Source organism: Manacus vitellinus, unplaced genomic scaffold (assembly GCF_001715985.3).
Source record: "Manacus vitellinus isolate BGI_N305 unplaced genomic scaffold, ASM171598v3 scaffold_35_pilon, whole genome shotgun sequence".
NCBI lineage: Eukaryota > Metazoa > Chordata > Aves > Passeriformes > Pipridae > Manacus > Manacus vitellinus.
Window position 1 is genome coordinate 7,810,722 of NW_021940498.1, and position 23,122 is coordinate 7,833,843.

A 23,122-nucleotide genomic window follows, 5' to 3' on the forward strand; every position below is an offset into this window, starting at 1 on the left:
CAAGACTCTATCGCTGATCTTTTTTATTTTTTAACAGCCCTCCAAACCAATTTCACGTTGGGTGCTGGAAGCAAATTTAACAAATATAAATATAGGACCGAATTTTGCCAGCTGCTAAAAATGTGCTCAACTCCCACTGACTTCAGAGGAAGCATATGCATACGGGGGCAGGATCCAGCCCTTAGCAAATATGAAATGATCAGGATAATAAAATAAATTACTTCTGTGGTGTCAATTCTTGAATTCTCTACAAAGTTCCCAAGCTGAATATGAAAGCTGTGGTTTAAAGATGCAAGATTATGCCCATACCCAGTTAAAGCTGAATTATTTGGATCATTTTTTTCAGGAGATGCTGTCAGGAACAGCTTGATTGCTATCTATACTCTCCCAGCTCCTCTCTGCAGCAACATTAGCAATTGTCACATGGAGGATTATGAAGTCTCAAAAAACCCTCTCTTTATAAAACTAACAATTTTAATTACTGGAATTGCCAAAGTGGTTTCATACCAATGAGCTTGATATTGTTGTCTTCATCCAGCAACAGATTTTCTATCTTCAAGTCTCTGAAAGAAAGAAAATATTTTGAGTGAGTCTCCAAAATAATGAAGCAGCTTTCCCTCGCTCTCATCAGTGTATTTACAAGGCTCATGTATAATAACTTGCATAATGAAAGCAGCACACACAGTTCCACACTCAAAGCAGAAAGCCCCGTGCACCCTCTCCAGAATTAACAGAGCTTTCACACACGGCTTCACACCTATTCTTCAGGCACAAAAACGACTTTAGAAACATTTAGAAACATTTGTCAGTACATCCTGCAATTAAGCAGGCTCTTCAGATTTCTCACACACTGAGAAAGTTTGCAGAAACCTCACAAACTGGAAACATTTCAAACACGTGTTTTTGGAATGGGAAGTCACTTTCTCCTTGCTCTTCACAACCAAAGGCCACTGGAAGGAATGAACCTTCCCCTGCAGGGATGTGAGGGGTCAAATGTCTGTCCCTTGCTGTTGCCTACATGGGAGAGAAGAATCAGCCTGCTCTGAGGGTGAAGCATCCAAACTCTTCACAGGGGTGGTCAGCACATGGTACTGGTAAAAACAGAGTCTGTATCTCCGTCACAAGAGTTTTTCCCCCCTTCCAGACATGAAATATTTCTGGGATATCCACAGCAGTGATGCTTCTCCTGGCACACTCCGGAAAAACCTGGCTGATAAAGCCATCAGCTGCAATGATGGGAAGTCAGTGACATCCATGGTATTTTGCCTCTGTGAGGCAAAGGGAGTGATGAAGGATGCCTGTACTCCAGATGAAGATATAAGGCTTAATAAAATAAGACAAGTAAACCAACCAAGCCCAGCTAAGTACTTCCACAAGGAGGGATCTGTGAAGGAAAGAAAAATAGCCATGACCTACTCCAAGCCTTTCCTGATCTGCTCCTCTCCACTGCATTTCATGCTCATGCTGTGTTTCAAATAAAACTGAGGCAGAAGAGGACTTGCAGGTAGGATGACACTCACTTTACCAGCGTGACCACAAGGACCTTCTCCAAACTTAAAACTGAAATCAAGAGAAGCACGTGGAGCTTTGGGTCACACAAGCAAGGAGAAAGACCATTTGGAAGCTCTGAGTATATTAAACATCAGCCAAGAAGACTTTAGAGGCAAGGGAATGGAAAGATGAAAGCTGTAAGTTGAGGAGAAAAGACATGCAGGCAATCAGAGTAACAACTGAGAGACAGGACGACTAGCCAGGAACACAGGACAAGATATTCAAAAAAGCATTCAAGGTTAAAAATATAAAAAAAAAAAAAGGTAAATATTACAGGGCATTTTAAAGCTATTAGAGGAAAAAATAGCAATGTAAATATCAGCCTGGTATAGAGTGCAGCCAGCCCTGGTTAAAGATGTTTACCCATCTGTCTATTCTCAGCAGATTTGCCAGTGAGTGGTAACTGATCTAATAGTCCATATGCCCCACATTTTTTGTCAATCCCAATATGAAAGCACTGTTTTTTGGAGTGACATCGGGAGCCGGGACAGGAGGCTTTTACTCCTTGATACAACCTAAAGAGAAAATTGTATTTATCTTTTACAAAGAGAGGCTTATCTGAATTGCTCATAAGACTTGTGCTCCAGACCCTTCATTGGCTGTCTTAGTTTGCTTTTATTTTTTAAACCCTTTGTAATACAGGGCCTGAAATTCAGGGCTCCATTTTTGGGACTTTGTCCATTGCAATGAGATCATGTTAACATCCAAACAAAGCAGCAACTCTGGACACTTTCAAGTTCCCTCCTTGAAGTAAATATGATCTTGTTCCTTGCTGCCACAGCTCCTCAAAAAAAAACAGGACTAAAGGATTATTTATTTGTTTTCCCCCTTAAGCAAACTTTCAGCATTCATTGCTGAAAAACTTCAAAATACCCTCAGTAATTAAACATGAAAGGACCAAAAAATGTTACCTTTTCCTGAGGGGTTAGTTCCACGATGCTGAGAATGTCTCACTATGGCACAAGTTAGTGAAATCTAGGAATAATGAAGACACTCAAGGCGTTCCCACAGTGTGGAGAATCAGCAGATATTTATGCCTTTGCAGCCTGTGAAGCTGGCAGCAAAGAGGTAACATTCCCTGGGTCTGAAAATACACCATCTTTATGGGATAAGTTCATTTGGGAGTTTGTTGATGGGGCTGATTCATCCCTGGCTTTGCTTAGAGCTTCTCAGACCACTTTGGAAACCTCAACTCCAGTCAGTGCCTGCAGTGAGGAACACAAGTGTACTCCCAAAAGCAGTTTATATTCCATGCCATGGCAGGCAGCAGGCTGCAAATGGAAGTTTTACATTTCACACTTTATTTCTTGTCTGGGGGAGGAAGGATGAGAAGGAAGGTTTTACCAGCAAGCAGCTGCAAAGCAGAAGTTGTTGGCTGCTGTCTCCTGCATCTTATTTTTAATCACAACAGCACCACAAAAAAAAAATCACTCCTTAACTACCAACCCACAAGCCCATTCTGCAGCCCTGTGCAGGAGCCAGAGGTGAGATTTGGGTTCATCATCACATTTATATGTCAATATACATTTCAAAGGGTTTGTTATCAAAATACCACTTATTGAACCCGATTCTTCTGTCAGTAGCATCCCTGAATTCCATGTGTCTGCCTCTGTAAAAGAGGGATTCAGTCTATTGTCTTCACTAAAATGATGTTTAGTTTGTTTACATCAGAGCACTCCAAGAGAATGCCCCAAGGTAATTTTGAAATCTGACATAACATAGAAAGAGAAACCAGCTCTGCACTTCAAAAGAGGAGTTTGTTCTGTGGTGCAGGATCTGTCATAAATATTTCATCAGCATCTGGCACTTAAAATTAATAGGATGGAAGTTATCAAAGCCAACATGCCAAAGGAGCAGGTACCAGAGCAGGAATCCTGTGCCACCCTGAGCATCTGGATTGTATGGCATCACCTTACTCTGCTCAAAACCTCAGGGCCTTTTTTGTGTCTTCCAAGCTCCTGATCTGCTTTTAATCACCAAATGGCAGTGGAAGGTACAAATATGCTGCCAGGAGGACAGAAAAAAGGGGGAACACAGAAAGCTATCTTTGCCACCAATACATCATTAAATTCCTTTCTTTGACATCCTGACAGTAATTGCACTGAATGGGACTGAGTTTTGTTAAAGTGACTTTAAAAGGGTTGTTGAGAATTTCCTGTGGGATGCAATGGCAAGCACCAAGGCTTTCACTTCGTTTTCTCTGCTGTCCTTATGCTCCCTAAGGGCTTATTGTTCATCCTGCTTTTTGACAGCGTGAAGGGCTGTGTAAACACCCTCTGCCAAGAGAAAGCTTTACCAGATCCTGCCATTTGGGTTTGTTTTCCTCTGTCGGAGGGAAAGATAAATATTCCTACCTGATTCACAGCTGAGCTTGTTGCAAGTTTATTTTTAGCAACCAGCCAACCCTCCTGATAGAGGGAACGAAACACAAATGATTACATGAAATTATATATAGACTTGTGGCATTTTGCTTTCAGCAAGCAGCCAAGGAGTTCTCAGCCCTGGACAGCCCTCACCAAAGATGCAGCTTCTGCACTCAGGAACTTCTTCATCCATCTTAGCACATGAATATTTATAATTTTAAACACGTCTGTACGGCCAAACATGAGTTTGGAGGTACTTTTACATCTCTAAATAAAATGAGGTTTCCTAAAGTTCTTTAATTTTAGGCTTTTCGCACATCAGTGCCTCTTAACAGAAGCATTTCCATTGAATTCTGGATCCCTGGACTTGTCCAAAGACCAGAGATCAGAGTGCTTTTCTGCCATGCCAAGACTGCAAGCCATGAAGCTTTCTGAGTAATATTCCTGGAATAATGTAAGCAAATTATATGCAACTTATTTCATCTGGGTGTTTTTTCCATCCTAAGTTATAGAACACGGTAAGTCGTCTCTATTATTCCCTGAATCATGCAGACAAACCTAATGACTTCTTTGCAACAAAACAGCCAGGGAACACTTTTCAGTGTGAAAATGTGAATGGTGAAATCATATGGAGAGACAAACACCAGCCTCGAGTTCTGGCCCAGGTTTGTTCCCCACGCAGCGAATGCAAACACCCACAGATCACCAAGCACATGAAAGTGTTGGTATTTTTACCTGCTTTAAAAATATCAACAACAACACTGCCATTTCATCCAGGGACAGAATGAATCACTGTTTTTTCCCCCCCCCCACTCTTCAGTAGCCGGCTGAGCGGTCTGTTTTTAGAGCTGCCACAGTCGGAAGCCTGAGATGCTGAAGGACAACTCCCCGGGTAATTATTATTCTTTCTCCCTCTCTTGCTCGCAGAGAGCCAGGAGAATAAATCTGGATCGTGCCACCAGAGCTTTTCCTGCGTCTCTACACTGCTCTACACGCTTGGTTTGCAGAACAGGTCAAGACATCGAATGGGTTAAGCCAGGGAAAATACTTGCAGATACGTTGCCTGTGATTCTGTCAAATTTTATCAGTTTAGGCAGAATTAGACCTGCTCATTCACCGTGTGGAAGGCTCCCAAGAAGCAGCTCTGTGCTGTGAGCTGAGAACCAGAGTGGATGGAGTGGCTGCCTTTGGGGTAAGGATTAATTCAACGCCACAGGGCTGGGCGGGCAGAGCTCAGCTGCCAGACACAGCAGAGCATGGCAGAGCTCTCAGAGCTGCTTCCTCCCCCTGCTCACTCATATCCCTCACCCTCCAGGCTCTGGGAGCTGTGCTGATGTTCAGAGACAGCAGGGAGGGAAGGGGTGAGGGCCAAACCTGCAGCATCCGCATGGGAACTCGGGCTCCTCGGTCCCCAAAGCCTTGCCTTCCTTCCCACCACACCAGCCTGTTGATTCCAGCCTGTACTTAGGGAACAAGCTATTTTTGTACAAAATGTGGGTTTGAAACCTCTCTGAAAGAGAAAGGAATCAAAGCCAAGCCTACCAACCCCCTTTAAGTGCCTTGGCCACTACAAATTTTTCAGGGAGAGGAACTGCTGCTGCTGAACTCAGTCCTGCTGTTAAAAGCTGAACATGTTCATCTGCTCCTGACGTGTTTTCCTCTGCTCATCTCAGAAACTTCGTTTCCTTCATCTCTCTCTCTCAATACCAGACAGCAATTGATCCCTTAAAGCAATAAACAGACTTCCTTCCTTGTCCATGCCCCAAACTGTGGGGTTAATAATTTAAAGAGATCAGCAGTTTTGTGGCTCGTAGACAACCTGCAGAATGGACCTGGTGGCTGCTCAAATATTTATATTACAGTGGTACCTGAAATTTAGCTCGAGATAAGACCTCAGCACTCCTGGGCTCACATGTGCACATAGCACTTTATCCCTGATGGATCACAGGGAATATAGACAAAGACTCCAGACAAAAAAAAGCAGGTTTCAGAGCACGTGGAGTTCCACCAAGCCAGATGCACCCACGCTGCACAGCTCAGCACACAGCTGGGCACAGCTGGAGGAGCTGCCTGCACAGTGGCCCTGGGCACAGCCCTCCATCCTCCACACAGCCAGCAAAGCCAAGGAAGTGAAGACCCAGATCCTCAAAAGCATTCAGATGTCTGGCTCCTACAACCTGCCTACATAACCTAAGAGGATGGGGCCTACACAACTTGCTCAGCATCATATGGGAACTGTGTGGGAGTCCAGACTTAACACCAGCTGGCCCAAATTTAGAAAGCAGAGCCTCCTTCTTAGCACAGTGCCCTATAAATACACCTAAGAACAGGAGAGGAGATATACTGGCTCGGACCAAAGGTCCATCCAGCCCACCATCCTCCTGTCTCCATAGCAGCCAAGAGCACTAAGTGGAGAAAGGCACCACGTGTGATACCTGCACCTGCACTCTCCCAGCCTCTTCCACTTGCTGCTTGCTCAGGAACTTCAGAGGCAGCTACTCCTGACTCATCAGCCCTCCACAGGCTCCTCTTGGATGAGCCCTGTTTCCCCTGGAGCCCAGATGATCTTCCAACTCCCCACACCGCTGTATTTCCACCAGGGAAACAACAGCCACAACCACCTTCTCAAAGAAACAGCAAAATGATTCACCAGCTCACGCTGGTCCAGAGCTTTGAAGAGGCAAAACAAGTGCTTGCAGGGAAAGGGCCTTTACTTTTGGGATGCACAGGTTATCTCTATGGACACAGAACCACAGAATATCCTGAGCTGGAAGGAACCCACAAGGATCATCTCCTGGACATGGAGTCAGCAGGTCTCCTGTGTGCCCACTTGAAGCCACACACTTGCTAAGGTGCTTTCTGCAGATACCTTCCCGTGTCTAAAACACAAGCATCTTCACCAGGGAGGGTCTTTAGGGTTACCTGTGGACCACCCCTGCCCGGTGGAGATGTTCCACCGCCAGGATGAGCTGCCGGATGTATTTGCGCGCCTCGTGCTCCTCGAGCCTCTTCTTCTCGTAGATCTTGTGCATCAAGTTGCCCCCAGGGCACAGCTCCATGACAAGGTAGTAGCTGTTTTCGGTCTCCAGGATATCCAGCAGCTGAGCAATGTTTGGGTGGCGGATCATCTGCTGGATCTGCCCTTCCCGTCGCAGGTTCTTGGTGACGTAGGTGTCCTTTTTGGCTCTTTTCTTGTCAATGACTTTCACTGCCACCTAAGGGAAAAAAAAACAGGGGGTAGGGGGGGCTGTTAGCAGTCACATGGGTGATTTATTGCTTTAACCTTGTATAAACAACCTCAAAATAATGACATTTAAAGGATGTCCATCTCGGCTGACACACCACGGTTTCAAGCACAACTGCACAGGTCAGAGAGAGAGATGTTTTTCCAACCCCACTGACCAGACCTTTCTTTATTTCCTTGTGCAATGACAGTCAAAAATTACAGCAAGGAAACAAGTAACAAAGCAGAGGAAACAATCCCACTATCTACACACAAGCACTTTGCACACCAAACACTGGGCATTTCTTTTAGCTGTTTACTCAGAAAGCCTCCAGGCTGGTGTTTACAGGTTTTAAGTGCCATTTTTAGCTTCTCCTGGCTTTGAATATGCAACTTGAGATGATGTGCTTCCATGACAATTTTCTTAGACTATAGTCAAGCATTAGCTTTGCATGATTAAGCAGGAGAAAAACATACTATGAAAAACAAAATAATTTTGGTAACCACTCTCATGGCACATTTTCCCTCTTTTTCTCTCTCTCTCTCTCTCAAGAGAGCTGGAGAGGGACTTTGGACAAGAGCAAGGGGGAATGGCTTCAGACTGAGAGTGTAAATTCAAATTAGAGATTAGGAAGAAGCTCTTCCCTGTGAGGGTGGTGAGGTCCTGGCACAGGTTGCCCAGAGAAACTGCCCCACCCCTGGAAGTGTCCAAGGGCAGGTTGGAGCAACCTGGTCCAGTGGAAGGTGTTTATAGATAGATATTTATTCATTGAGATTTCTTATTTCAATTGCGTGCTGCAGGTCATCTTCCAGGTCATTTGCACCAGAAAAAAACCTGAACAGCTTTTGCCAGGCTCAGCAACAAAAGGCACCACAAAATCCTCCTCCTGGGCTCCTCATTTCCTCGGAGCTCTGCCTGTTGTCACCCAAGTGACAGCTGTCTGTTCATCAGGATGAGAGGCGGGAAACACTGCCTGGTATTCCTGCAGGATACTGATTTTTACATGACGTGAAGGAGTCTTGTTTGCACGGGTACAGGTCCAGTAAAACAAACAGAAAATGCCACATCTGCCTCCTCAGGGGGAGGCACAAAGATGCTGCACCCAGATCTTTGCTGTCTGCCTGGATTTGGCCTTGGAGGAGTTCCTGCATTACCTTAGCAGTCCTACAATGAGCAGGAATAACAAATATGGGGAAAACTTCAGTTTTATTTACCCTCAACTTAGAGAGAACCCTCTGGGGCTTGGGTTTTATCTCCAGCTTGCACAACATCCCTCCTCACAGCCAACAGACCAACTACTCCCAGCAAACTCTCCTCCCACCCTGGCCAACTACATCCTGACAACCCACAGCACTGCAGCCTGGTGGGTTTTACCATAGGGAGATAGGTTTGGAATAATTTATCTGGCCTCCTTCCCAGCCTGAGAAAGTGCCAAGCACACATCAAGGACATAACAGCTCCCTCTCTGACTGGCCTTACCTTTATTTTTTCTGCAAGCAAAGCAAAGGGTAAATTAGCGAACATTTTGGTTTTCCTGTCGAGAAAAAAAGCCACAAAAAGCAGGGTCTGGAAACATGACAACAAAAACAGACCCCAACCCTTTGACACAAAAGCCTTGAATCAAAGTCAAGTTTTATCAGCAGAGGAACTGAAGAGTAAAACTACAGGAATTAGGGCTTCATAGTCTGTCCTAAGAGCCAGAAGCCAATATTGCTGAGCGTGTTATGAGCTGGATACATTTCTGCTATGGAAAGATCACTCTGATGACAAACCCCTGATAAAGAGATAAGGCTGAACACCACACACAGACAACTGCCTGGGTGAAGCTCGGAGCAGCATCAGGAACGCAAACACCTGGAAGCCACACTCCTGACTAGTCATATTAAAGAAAGATCATTTAGTCATCAGATAAAACAGCAGGTAAATCAGAGCTCAACTTCACCATTTTTGAAGCCCTCAGGTGGATTCACCAAGGAAACAGACTTAAATTAGTACATTATTTCATCTAATAAGATGAAACAGAGCACAGAGGCTGGCAAGGGTTATTCTGACAGCAAACCACATAAGTTACTCTGGTGAGGACAGACAACTTCATGGGTTACAGAAATATGAAATACCACACTGCACACTGGCAGCACACCACCACCTCTGCAAAAATAAATAATATTAAAAAAATATTTTCCACGGGGTACAAAACATGGAATGTTAACAATACGGAGCAACAACCTGTTATTCATATTGGTAAGTCACCCCCAATTCATGGATCAAAATTAAAAAAGGCACATTATGACACGTGTCCACATCTGCTGCCCAGGCTGAGCTCAGCTGGTTCAGGGCAACCATGTGAACCCAGAAGACAGAGCCAACTATATGACTACTTGAGGACCTTTTCACCATCACAAAGAATTAACTTTCTATGCCTTAAGGACAAATTTTCTCCTTGATTTTGACAGACACTTGGTCAGGCACCCCACCCATCCCAGCCAACAAGCAAAGCTACTTTCAGACTCACCCCGACTCCGAGCTATCTTTCCCCCTTCAAGACTCTCTGCATCAGGTACAAGAGTCCCCCCAGCACAGCTAACAAAGGTGGAAACCACAGATTTGTTCCAGCAACAGCTTGATCCAGGGATCAAGCTCTGCAGGCAGTTACTCTGGGGCTGACTTAGCTAAATATCCCTGATTTCAAGTTCATCCTGAGTTAGACCGAGGCAACTGAAGACCAAATGTGCCCCAACACATTTAACACACACGGCCTCCTGTGCAGGGTAGACGTGTGTGCATGCACCTGGAAACTTCATTCATGCAGAAGGAAAAAGCATTCAGTAGAGAAAATACTGTAGATGTTGGGTAATCATAAAACAAACACATTCGAGCTCTCACAGCCTACTCAAGACATGCCAGTGATTCAGCTCCGCTCTCCCAAGTTTCAAGTAGGGGCTCTTTGTTTCTGCATCATGCCTATCTCCTGACTCGAATTCTTGGCCAATATTGGCACAGAGATAAAAAAAATAAATGATAAAGCAAGTAATCACTCCGAGTATGTAGCAACAGTGGCTCTTGACATTCAACACTTTGCTTTTCCCTAAACCTCTGCTGTGTAAACAGATAAATGGTTTAGGTTATTCTGTTTTATGAGATACAAAGATGAGTAATAGCCCATATTTTTGGTTCCCGAGTCCTAGAATTACACTGTTGGAATGAATTGCTTTCCTGAAGTTTATGGTGTGACACATCATATGAGCAATTGCTGCTTCTCTCGATCGTCGCGCTAAAATAGTTCAGGTTGGGCTAAAGCACCCAGAAGTGGAGGTGAGGCAAGTGCAAGCACCACTCCTTCTCCACAGATCCTCTTGGAGAACCAAGCAGCTACATCACCACCGGCAAACACGGGCACGTGTCATCACCCAAACAGAGGCACGTGTAGGACACACACGGGCAGGGGGAGGATTCCTGCCAGCTCTGCTTTGGGAGGGCCTGTGAATCCGCGGCAGGGAGGCGGAGGAGGGTGAAGCTCACTGGCACCAAACTGCACGAAATCACTCACAGCACGGCCCCGAGGGAAAGCAAGAAGGAACAGTTTAAAGGACCAAACGTTGCCAGGAGAAACCCGGGAGCCTTTGGTTGCTGGATCACTGCTGCACCCTGAGAAAACTCATTTTGCATCCCCTCTGTGAGCACTCGTGCCTTGACACATGGAATTGCCACAAAGCAGGGAAGGTGGCTCACACACACCCCAGGCATGTCCCAGCCTGAGGCTGCTTCCTCAGGCTGCTGCTCAGTCCTACCAAGACAGCTTGTTTCTGTGAGCTGACCCTCCATAAATACTCCTCGGTGCTGGAATTCTGCTTTGAAAGCTCCCATTTTTCAACTTCTGCTGTGCTTCAGTAAGAGATTCAAGGCATGGCGTGCCTGCTGTGTGCTGCTGCTGGGAAACCACATGCTGGGTGCCAGGATGAAGCTGGACACAAAACCAGAATACTGCCGGGGCAGGAGGGGAGATCCAAGCTCACCAACACACAAAACTGGTGGAAGGCCAACTGAATTCCTGGTTTTTTGGTTGGTTGTTCCCTCCCCAAGATGCAAAGAGCTTTATTCAAGCCATTACTGTAAAAACATCAATCCCCCTACCTGACTTTCCCTGGTGAATCTCAATCTTTGCCTTGTTGACGCATCATGATTCCACCTGACTCAAACCCCAGCGACAACCCCGTGACCAGCAGTGACTCCGGCACTCGGAGCGCCCAGGGGTGAGTTCAGCCTCGGGTTCCTGGTTTGCCAGGTCTCTGCACAGGCTGTCTCTTGGCCTCTGAGACGCCCCTCAGCACTTGCCTTCCTGTTTGCCAGAAAACAGGTTTTCTCAAGGACCCGTTTGAGGAGCCGAGGCCAAGAGGCCCCGAACAATGCTCACGTCACACGCCTGCGATAACAACCAGAGGAACAGCTTCACAGCAGCGGCCCCAGCTTGGCAAATAATGTTAGAACATGTTTAACTTTGCAGGGAACAGAGGATGGCACGTGACCTCGCAGAGCCAGGGTATGACATCTTGGGGACTTTTAAAGAGCTTTCTCCACCTACCCGACCACTCGGATTGTTTCCTTCTGCAAATTCCCTCCTAAGTCCGACTGAGAGGGAGGCAGTTCCTGCTGGCTGCTGCCAAAGGGACCTCTGGCTGAATGGAGAGGAAACTGGTTTGAAAAGGAATCCAGCAGGCGCTGTGGGATTTGGCCAGGAGACCACAGAGCACAAGAGAAGGAACTTCAACTGTCGAAAGGAGTATTCAGCTGTTGGAGGGACAACCACCCAGCCTTTTTTTCTGCCTTTTTTTCCCCCCTTTTTTTTTTCCCTGCTAGGGTCTATTTTGGCAGACTTGCTGGAGATGGCACCCTGACCATGCCAAGGAAGTTCAGAGCCACGGGCTACAGGGCACAGCTCAGGGGATAAGCAACAGGAAGGCCTGAGATCTGGACTTGTGCACCTAAACCCACAAACTTTTATTGTTTAGTTTAAGCTTTGCCAGGGGAATGAGACAAAGAGCCAGACCACGGAGATATTTTACAGCCATTAGTACTGCAGGTTTTTTTTGTTTTTTGTGGTTTTTTTTAATGTGCCCAAGAAGGCAATGAATTGAGTTCCTTTTCTCCCCCACTCCCAGTGATAGCTGTCTGGCATCACTTGCAGCTTGCTTTGAATTTACCACTGTTCTCACCACGAAAATCTGAGCTTCGTTTTCAAAACCAGCTGGTGATTTTGGGTGGCCAACTCAAATCATATTACACAGACCTAACTTTGAAGCCTGCACAATTGTCAGCAGTCCCTTCAAGGGCATCTCAATTTGGGCAACCAACCAGCCAGGCATGTAACAAGTTACTTTTCACAACTGAATCCAAGGGTTGGAAAATGCCAACTTCATTCTCTGGGTAGCGTTTATTCTTTCCTTCAACTGCTACAGCTTAGCAAATTTTACAGTGCAGTAAAGGAACTTATATAGCAAGTTCCAGTATCTTAAGGAACAAAGCAGTAAAGAAAAGGATCATCCAAGCAAATGCACACCAGAACTTGACAAACTGTGCCCTTCAGCAAGGACAGAGAGAAATCACAGCTCTTCCCTCAGGACTGTCAGGCACAGGTGACACAAGACAACATGACAGGAACACAAACTTAACTCTCCCCATGAGACTGAACACATTGAAACCATAAAAAAGGTAACATGCTCCATGTTAGGCCTCTGCTAAATTACCTTGCAGCCTGTACCACCCAGTTCTGTGAGACTTTTACATCTGCCTTGTCTGCTTGCCACGAATGGAGCAGGGGGACAGAGGCTGAGTTAAACATGTGCACACAGTGTGAAAAGGATGCTCAGCAGCTACACAGAGAAGTGTTGAGGTTTTATGTTAAACAAGGAATATAATCTCTTGATATATAAAATATATATAATGTAATAGAATAACATATTATAATATAATATTGTAATATATTATATTGTGAAATAACACATAAAATATAATATATATATAATAGTTTGATATATAATATCACTTGAGTGGCAAGATTCAGTCTGTCATAGATTTGTATCTGCTATTTGCAGGACAGCTGAATATACAGGTTTATTTTGGCATTTGCTCTGATATTTAGTAAAACCAGCAATCAGAAAAGGTAGCACTTCTGTTAAGGTATTCTCTTTTCTTCTGAGCCTCTGACAGTGCAAGCCAAGAGTTTTGGGCTTAGCAATACACAAAACCAGCTGTAGAGACAAGTACAGGATAAATGTCTCAGCAGGCAGAAGGCCACTCTCTCTGCTGGCACACCAGACAGTCAGGAAAGCCTGAAATCAGCCCCTGATGAAACAAACTCTTCCAAACCAGAAAGCAGCTCTGAGTACACTCCCTCACATACTTCAGATCCACGGCAGCCTGAACAGAATGAATCAAATGGCCAGGGGATAAAAAGAACATCTTCCCATTCCCTACAGCCTGAAAATGACAGTATCCAGCAGTGCAGAAAGGTATTCAGGAGCACTTGAGATAAGCAAACGATCATAAATCCTCTTGATGCCACAGCCAACTTAAACATAATCCCTACAACCATAAGCAGGATGTATTCGTTAAAGCAAGAAAAGGTATTAATTACACCTGTCCAAGGCACTGGGGACTATTATTAGATTACTGCATCCAGTTCTGGTGCCAGTAATTCCAAAACAATGTTCAAATTTTGGGAAGAGTTATGAAAAGAGTTTCGGAACAGTCTGAGGTCCAGGAACTGTTTGTTGCAGTAGCTGACTGAAGCTCAAAGTATTTAAATTAGGAGAATGCCAACGTGAAGTGTCAGGAGGAATCATGCAAACAGACACATCCCAACCTGCCAGTGTCTGTGCCACCTGGAACAGCTGGACCTTTAGAGCTCAGGGACCAGTGGGAGATGGTTTCGGGGCAAGGAGGGTGCCACAATCCTGCCTCCACCCAGCCACCCTGAAAAGAAACCTCCAAACCCCCCATTTTTTCCTTGGCCCTGCATGTCCAAAGCAGCAGGATTTTGTTCAAGGCACGGATGCCACAGGGTCAGAGCACAGCCTGGGAAGCAGGAATACAGAACAGCCCCTTCCCTGGGAAGGAACACATGGCTTGTCTTGAGTGGGTCACGGCGGGGAACTGTCTCGCCTTCGGCAGAAAGAAATCAATTCCAGCAACCCCTCAGTGCTCTCTTGGTCAGCTAATTAATGGGGGAGCTATAACTGCACCCCCGAGGGAGAGGAGCACATTTTTACCTCCCTGGCCTCCAAGGATATCTGCACAAGTCAAGAGAGATTATGCAGAGACTGATGAAAGTAGAGGTGGCAGAAAGCCAGACACAGAGATGCACGAGGATGCACCGAGGAGGTTCCAAAAGAAATACTTAGGAGCTTGTCAAACCAGCCTCTGGGCCAGAGACATCCCCTGCAAGGAGAAAGTGTGTCTCTTGAACCCCTGGACAGATGGGTTTGCCTTGCCACTGACATGGAAAATATCCATCAAGCGTCACTTTGCAGATTCTCAGTGTTTTCCAGAAAAGGGCTTTCTGACCCCCCTTCATAAGGTAGGACTGGTATGCCCAGCTCTGCAGAGGAAAACTCTTTGAACTCAAGGTATGATGAGCCAACAGGGAAGACATTCTTCAGGGCCTGTCACACAGGCACACGGAAAGCAGACGGAAAACCCCTTCAGACCAGCAAGGTCTTCACCTCACATCCATGGAAATCCATGGCTACTCACAACCACTCCTGGAGGCGGCCAGTGTGGCAACTGCTGGGAACAGGAGGCTCCCTCCACCCAGTAGGACAACTGCTGGGAAGGGGAGGTCCCTTCCACCCAGATGTGTCCCTAACAGGCTGTTGGGGCAAGAGGCAGCCACGGGAGCTGAGGCTTGGAAGGGCACAGACGATGCAAGCGAACCGTGTCCCATCCAGCTGCTTCTGATAAACCACAACTTGCCTTCCCAAGGCTGAAAACTTCTCCTGTCACAGGGAGACAGATGAAGATCTCAGGTTACAAGTGGGGAAGCAGAAGCAGAGGACTGATACCCAATGACACTGCTCCAGCACCAATCCCTACAGGAGAAACCGGGCAGCTAACGTGGCTTCCCGTTTTCCTGATCAGGGACTCGGGATGTGTTTCATATTAAACAGCCCCTGTTTCACATTTTAGTGATCTAATGTAGAACTGGACTTATGGAAGGCTAAGTGTCCCTGATTTAATACCAACAGCAGCTTTCTGGCTTTAAGGAAGAGAAAAACCAACAGCCAGAAACCCCAGAGCCACTGCTTTTGAGGCTCAGGTAATACCCTCCTTTGTAGTGATTTAAAACACAGCAGATGAAACATTTACAACTGCTGGGAGCCAAGGAAAACGTGTCTCCAATGAAGTTTATATATATATATATAAATATATATATAAATAATATGTTCTCTCCCTCAGCTCTGTGGACATTATTCACAGAAAATAAATTTATTCTCTGAAAAAAATGTTTCCATGACAATCTTCCACAACAGACAGAGAGCAAAGGAACTTTATTTTATATAACTTAGCTTTTTTTAGTTCTCTTTGTTGCAGTGATTCTCTCACTGTGCCAGTAGCTCTGATCCTGCAAATGAGAAGAAGCCACACCAGGTGTAGCATCAAAGGTGTCTGAACCCAGAGCTCAGCAGGGCAAAGCACTGACAGCAAAGGGGACTTTGGTCAGGGCAGCACCAGCTTCCTGTTAATTTTTTGCAGGTGGTTTCCCTGGGGGACCACGGAAACTCCTCCCAGGGTCTTTCCATGAAGGTGAGGTTTGATCCTGTTCTCTGACAGCACCAAGCACAGATCAGCACACAGGTTATGCAGGGATTCACTGCACCAGCTTAGAAAGGGGCACCTCTGTTGCAGTGTGGGCCCCAGAGCTGTGTTTGTGATGTTGGCCTCTCTCTTACTCCAGAAGAGCCATCCTGTCTCTCTCCATCATCATGACCTCCATCAGCTCACCAAAACCACCCACAGCACCAGGTTCATACCCTCAAGGAGATCAGAGAACCCAGTGGGGAAACACAGCAGGACCTGTTTTAGAGTCACAGATTTGGGAGGTTTGGGTTTTTTTGCTCTTTAGCTTACCAGAAAATAATGGCTGAGCCAATGTGGAGCTGAAGGAAGGCAAAGTGCAGCAGCCCTGCAAGCAGAACAGCACTGCCAGGACGGCCTGAGCCCAGCCAGTTCACTTTGGTGCAGTTGTACCTCGTGCTGCCAGGTGAGCACCAACACTGCAATCCACCTAATTCAGCTTCTGGCTGGTATCTCCCCAGTTCCTGGCTTTGGACAGCTTTAGATGCTTCCCCATAACCTTGAAGAACAGCGCAGTCAGCACATAAACTCTCATCTCATTTTTATGCCACTGTTCATACAACACAACAGCTTGGGTTTGAGGCAGACTGCTACACTTCAGTCACCAGAAGGTTTGTCACACCATCTCACGACTGCTTCCCTGCTGGGGTTATATCCTTGTGAAGAGCAAGTGCTGCTCATTAATACCCTGCATCTTCCCCACTGCAGGCAAACAAACAGCTCAGGAGGGCAGAGGGGCACAGACGTGCTGCATCTGCCGAAACCAAGAGGCTGCAGTGGCGTTCTCCGGGTCACTGGTGTGAGAGGAGACACTGCAATCCTTAATTACCAGGACATTTATGGGTAACACATGCCTACAAGAACAGGCATACAGCTTTACATATCATTAAACACGGTAAAAATACAAAACTTGCAAGAACAAACACACGGACCCAGATGGAAGAACCACACCTGGTATCAATTCAACCTAAACACTCCTTCCACCCTGCATATGCCACTGAAGCTGGGAGTCTGTAGGAAAAGAAGCACATTGCTGACACACACTGTTACCAACATCCTTAAAACTGCTGAATGTAGACTTGAAAGCAGATTATCTCAAGAGGATAAGGAACTGCCACATGTGCATCCATTCAGCTCATCCCAGAACAAGTTGCAAGCCACAGCTGGAAAACATTAAGGCAATCTTCCTGGAAGCCAGACTGCATTAATGAACAGGCTCTCTGGCCTTCCCAAGCTCATTCCTGCTTACACCCAGTGTGCAACACAGGACAGGACGGGGAAGAGTGTGGCTTTACAACCAGTGAATTGGTTATTCTCCAGGTGAACCACGAGCAGTTGAACTGAGCAGGAGGGAGCACGCCAGCAGTTTGGCTTCACTCTGCCTTGTGCCAAACTCCTGCAAGCTCCATAACTTCTCAGGGAATACTAAGCTGACACAGCAACCTATCTCCTGGTCCCACTCCCAGACGAGTCCTCAGTGCTGCCATTGCAACCATGACTCTCCAAATCATTTCCTGGAGCATCACATGTTCACAACATATGTGTAGGTTCAGTACAAATCATGTATCTGCACACACAGACACAAACCTCTGGGAAAAGAACAGTGCCAAAGCTGTGAGAGCAAATGCTGGGCAGCAAGAAAATGGCAAAATTCAGGCTGCAAGAAACACCCTCCTTTTCTTTCCTCGGTGTGTGTAATTAAGAGTGGCATAGCATCCAGGTGCAACAGTTGGCAGCTGTTAATGAAGGTGAACAGCATTCTGGGAAAAAGCCACCCTGTGGATTTGCACAGCTTTTCAAAACAGGATTTTTTTTTTTTGTTTGTTTGATAGAGATAAATATTTGAAAGTATGTAGAGAAACAGGTAAGGAGAGAACTACTAACTAAACATTTAAGAGTGACAGAACAAACACAGCCAGGAAACTGATGTACAAGTATCACTGGGGGAAGAACATAAATAACAGATCAAATTTCAAATTAAAATCCTGCAGCTTCACCCTCAGAGCCCCTGAAAACAATGAAGGAATTACAGGTCTCTCAGTTTTACCTGCAACCCCACAATACCTGTGGGAGAAAAAAAAAAAGGAAAGGCTCGAAGTGAAAGACCAGCAGGCACCTTAGAAACTCAACTTTTGTTTGCAATGAAGTGACTTGGGGGTTGGAAGGGACACCACACACACATAGAGGGCCCCCAAAACTCAGATCTCTGACAAAGGTAAAAAAACCTAGAACTGTACATGAGTCTGTACCCATTTTCCCAGGTTTTAAGCCAGGACTACTGCTGGATTTTGGGATACACACAGGGCTGACAGCCACAGCCCAGAAGCCCTTAATAGGAAGCCCCCACCAGAGTTGGTTTCCCCTATGCCCCCAAGGGAAGAAGGGTTACCCAGGGCATCAGCAGGGCAACATCTCCCCTACCAACACACCCAAAGGCCTTTGGCGACCAAGTCTCCATTCCCTGAAGTCCCAGTGAATTTATCAAGGCAAAATTAACACTGTGACGCAAAGAGGCATTTCCAGCTCTCTGCAGGGAGGCTGCTCTGCCCACCCACCCACCCCAGCTCCTCCAGGGGGCCCAAACACACCTCTTCTTTTTATTTTTTCTTCGCTTTTTAATACAGGAACACATTCTGAATGCGAACTCTTCTGTGAAAAGGCCACTTTTAATATTAATTGCTTTGCCTTCATAGAAGAAACTGGTAAAACTGTATTTTTAGCCCCTGCTTCCCACTGTTGCAGAAAGCCACTTGATTAACTGTGACTAAAAATGTACCTTGTTCCATCTTAACAATAGTGCTAAAAAAAGTGATAAACAAAGCTTTCGGTGGATGAGAAATCAAACGATCCAATTCGCCTCAGGGACTCTTTTTTCCTAGTGCCAAAGATTACACCAAAAAGGGAGTTGAGTATAATCTTGGCTCGGGTTTGTTTACAGGAACTTGGGCTCAATATATTGTCAATAGATTGTCACTCTGCAGTGCTGCACAGCTATTGGGATCCACAGGAAATAACATAATAGATAACACAATTACTCATTCTGCTGACAGACCCCCCCTCACCCCACCACAGGGATGGCAGCATACTCTCAGCTGCCTAAGAGTGCAAAAAAATCAGTATATTGCGATATCTGCCTTTGCCTGATTCCCTCTGCCCAGTGACTGACCCTCCTGAGCCATCAGCAGAAGGCTTGGAACAATCCAAGGAAATACTGTGCACAGGCTCCCAAAGTTACCCGAATACAGCTCACTCAGCAGGGCTCCAGAGCCACAACTTAAAGCTAAATTGGCTTGCTCTTCGCAGAGGAACGATGTTTCCTTAGGATTAGCAATAAAGACTGCCTGAGCCAAGCTGACAAATCAGCCCTTTACCCCAAAATGTCAGATTATAGGCTGCGATATTCTATTCAAAAGCCACGGAAAGAGTAATCTGTTCAACATTCCCGTGCGCTCAGCTAAAGTACACTTAATTGCATCGGTTCTGCAAGCCCAGAAAATAATAACATGCCTGGCACTGTGGCAGCACAAACCACAGGCAGCACTGGGAGGGACGTGCTTTAAAGCCCACTGATAAAAACCTTCACGGGGAAGGTTTAAACATCTCACCTCAGCTCACCCCCCTGAGCTTGCGGGAGCTGCCGTCCCACACAGGTCACTCAAAGGGCATCATCCATCAGCTGCCCCGCTAAAGCAACCAGCGTTTGGCCCACAGAATGTACCGTCCCAGGCTCTCTCCAAGACCCTTTTAGCTTCTAGTAATGTCAGGGTGAGGTAATGGCAGATTTTTGGCACCCACCCCACGCTGCCTCGATTCTGTACAATGCATTGTGTCAGTGCAGTGGATCCAAGCCTAGCTGGGGACTCATTAATCCACGGATTTCATTCCTAAACACACCATTTTCTGAAACAACAATGCACATTAACTCCCGTGGAGTTGCTAAAGGCTGCTGCAAATCAAAACCTGTTTGGGCTCCCCTCGCTAAAGTCAGACATTTCAGTGACCATAAGGGCCCGGGCTCTGCCAGAACAGCTACCAGACATCAGCAGTAAGACTCTACTTCACATTCTTAGGGCAATTTTATTGAATTTAGGCAATGTCCTTGGCTCAACAGTGGCTTTACAACGTAAAAAAATCAGACGTCGATTGGTTCTTTTTTTTCCCTTTCAAAACACATGCAGGCACTAATCCTGGAATAACAGGCTCGTAAAGCATCAGCTTAGAAAAATGCAGCGATCCCACTGATCCAGGGAGCTGTCGGCGGGACACGGCTGTGCTTCCACCCTCTGCTGTGCTGAACTCCACTTGGGAGAGCAGTGAGTGCACACTCCTGCTGATCAACTTTCCCTCAGCAAGCGACTGGGAGACTGCACACAGCCAACTTGTGACTCAGGGTATGGAATGGGGGACAGCACCAGCCCTTATGGAGCAAGGGGGGGAATTTTCCCTCCTGGTACAACACAAGTTTAGGGACGGAGGGATGACAGAACTGTCACCTGCAGCTGCTGCTGCCATGTCTCAGACAGCTCCCTTAACTCCAGGCTGACTCCAGTCACCTGATGTCTGGAGGAGGAGGTGTCTGTGCTGAGCATCGCTGTCACTCAGGCTCCGACCTGGCACTGTCAGACCCATCTCCCCAGCACCCTGGCTGCTTTACACCGAGATTTCTCAGAGGCCACAAACACAGCTTAGCAATGGATGTGGCCCTGCATGTACCAGGATGCTATGCTGGAGATAAAACATTCCTTATGTACAAGGTCCTGTTCCCACAGAACCTGCTGCCGACAGACGGTCCCCACTCTCACACCGCCTGGCACTTTTGCTCCCAATCCCATTGCTACACCCTTCCAGTCCCAGCCTCCTCTCCTTCCAGCAGGAAGGAGCCCGGGTGAGCAGATGTTTTCCCTCTCTCCCCCATCTCCCTGTCGCCTGTGGTGGGCTCCATGTGGGCAGAGCTGCTGGCAGCTGCAAGGCAGAGCCAGTCTGGGCACGTTTCAGCTGCCTTTGGCTGGGGGCAACGTGGAAGCTCGGCAAAGGAACATGCCCAGGAGAGCCCAATGTCCATCAGGGGTGAAATCCCCACGTGGGATGGAAAGCATTCACCCCTCCACTGAGAGGGAGGATCATCACTGAGGGAGGACCTCACCCCAAGCAAATCATTGATAATCCTTATCTTCTACCCATTATCTCAAATTAAATTTTCTGGGAAGACGGACCTTTGATTAATGAATTTGAAACTATGTGAGTGATCTTTCACCCACTGACAGCAAGAGCTCCCTTTGATGCTCAGGTCAGACACAGCTCTGGGATCATCCTGCCTGTCCAGAGATGGACACGGCAGCTCAGCAGGAAGGAAGCGTGACTCCTCTGAGTTTCTGCTTGTCACTTTGTCACAGTGTGTGTTATTCAAGAGATGGAAGGGGAAAAAAAACCCAACCCTAGCAGCAGGCCCGGGAGCTGAGACAGAGGGGCGTGTGGTGGGTCTTTTTATTTTTTCCCCTCTTAACAGACTGAGATAAATGTAGCAATCCCAAAACGTGGAGGTGGGGAGGACGTGTGTGTGCATGTGCCTTTTATCAACTGGCGGATCATTGGATGTTTCTGTTGCCAAGGAGAAGCACACGCTTGGTAACAGAGGACAGCAACATTTTTTTTTTTGCATTCCTATATGATAACATTCACCAACCTTATCATTTTTCTCAAGATGAGATTCAGAGCTCTATATTAATTCCCACTCTGTGACAAATCTACTGGAATGAAAAAAAAAAAAAAAAAGAAGAAGGAAATAACTACCCCAGAATACAAGAATGCAATTGCCAAGGTGCAATCTTGGCAGCAGCACAGTGCCAGGGCTGCTGGAGCTGGAGGGAGTTACATGTGCACAGCCCCACTGGTCCAGGGAGCTTTCAGTAACAACCTGCTTTGGGGACGGGACACTGTCGTCTGTTCAGGGGCTGATACAGGAGAAGCAGCATTCAATAGCTCACAGAATCACTGAGCTGGAAAAGCCCTCCGAGGGCACTGAGTCCAGCCTGTGCCCAATGCCCACCCTGTCCCCCAGCCCAGAGCACTGAGTGCCACATCCAGTCATTGCTCGGACACCTCCAGGGATGGGGACTCCAAACCTCCCTGGGCAGCCCTGCCAGTGTTTAGCAACCCCTTCCATTCCTCCTGATGTCCAACCTGGACCTCCCTGGCACAGCTTGAGGTTATGTCCTCTCATCTTCACTTGTTCCCTGGGAGAAGAGCCTGCCTCCCATTTCACTAAAAACTCCTGTCAGGGAGTTGCAGAGAGCAAGAAGGTCCCCCCTGAGCCTCCCTTCCTCCAGGCTGAGCCCCCCCAGCTGCTCCTACAGGACTTACAAGTTGTGCTGCTAAACAAGAGCAGCACAACTCTTCACGAGGGGACCCCGGGGGGCTTGTCCTTGCTCTGTTTACTGCCCAGCCAAGCTCCTTCTACTCCTTATAAAGCTGCGACACGTCCTGACTGATGGGCAAAACCCTCCATGGAAGGGCTCTGTATAACAAACTAAACGCGGAGACTCTGAGCAGACTTTTCTAACCAGCACCCCGGGAAAAACCCACCCGAGGTGCATCCCATCATCAGAGAGATTTGCCGTGCACTGTGCCAGCAACTTGCGACGGCCAGACCGTGCCCCCTCCTGCGGGCACCGCAGCATCTCCCATCGCCCCGGTGCCCGACGAGCACCCGTGTGCATGTACCCACACGTGACATGTCGCGACTAAACTAAACACAGCGACGGGTCCTCAGCAGCACGAGCCTCACCACGGAAAACACATCTCTCACCCAAAAAAACCCAACCCCAAAACCAAACCAACCAACCAAACGAAAAAACTAAACAAGCGAGGGGGGGGGTGTGTGGAGAGGGAGAGGGTGTGGAGAGGGAGAAGAAGATAAAATTAAAATTTAAAAATTAAAAAAGAAATAAAAAAAGGAAGACGGGTCAAGGCAAGCGAAGTATTATTCCAAGGGGAAGGCGAGGTTGCAGGCGCGGGGGGAAGCGCCGGTTCCCGCCGGCAGCGGGAAGTTGGGGGACGGCGCCAAGGAGAGCCCCGGGGGGGCTCCTCCATCCTCCGGGGGCTCCTCCAACCTCCTCCCGGGGGGCTCACCCTCCA

At 47.0% G+C, this 23,122-nt stretch overlaps 1 protein-coding gene across 1 annotated transcript in view; it reads right to left on the bottom strand.

The window, feature by feature from the left end:
- HUNK (hormonally up-regulated Neu-associated kinase) overlaps window positions 1-23,122 on the bottom strand; it is a 45,358-nt gene that overhangs the window by 20,877 nt on the left and 1,359 nt on the right. The window contains exons 2-4 of the mRNA XM_025895602.2: window positions 8,618-8,672; window positions 6,837-7,129; window positions 508-563 (exon numbers count right to left, since the gene is read on the bottom strand). Coding sequence (XP_025751387.2) covers window positions 508-563; window positions 6,837-7,129; window positions 8,618-8,672 — 404 coding nt within the window. The remainder of the gene's footprint in view (window positions 1-507; window positions 564-6,836; window positions 7,130-8,617; window positions 8,673-23,122) is intronic.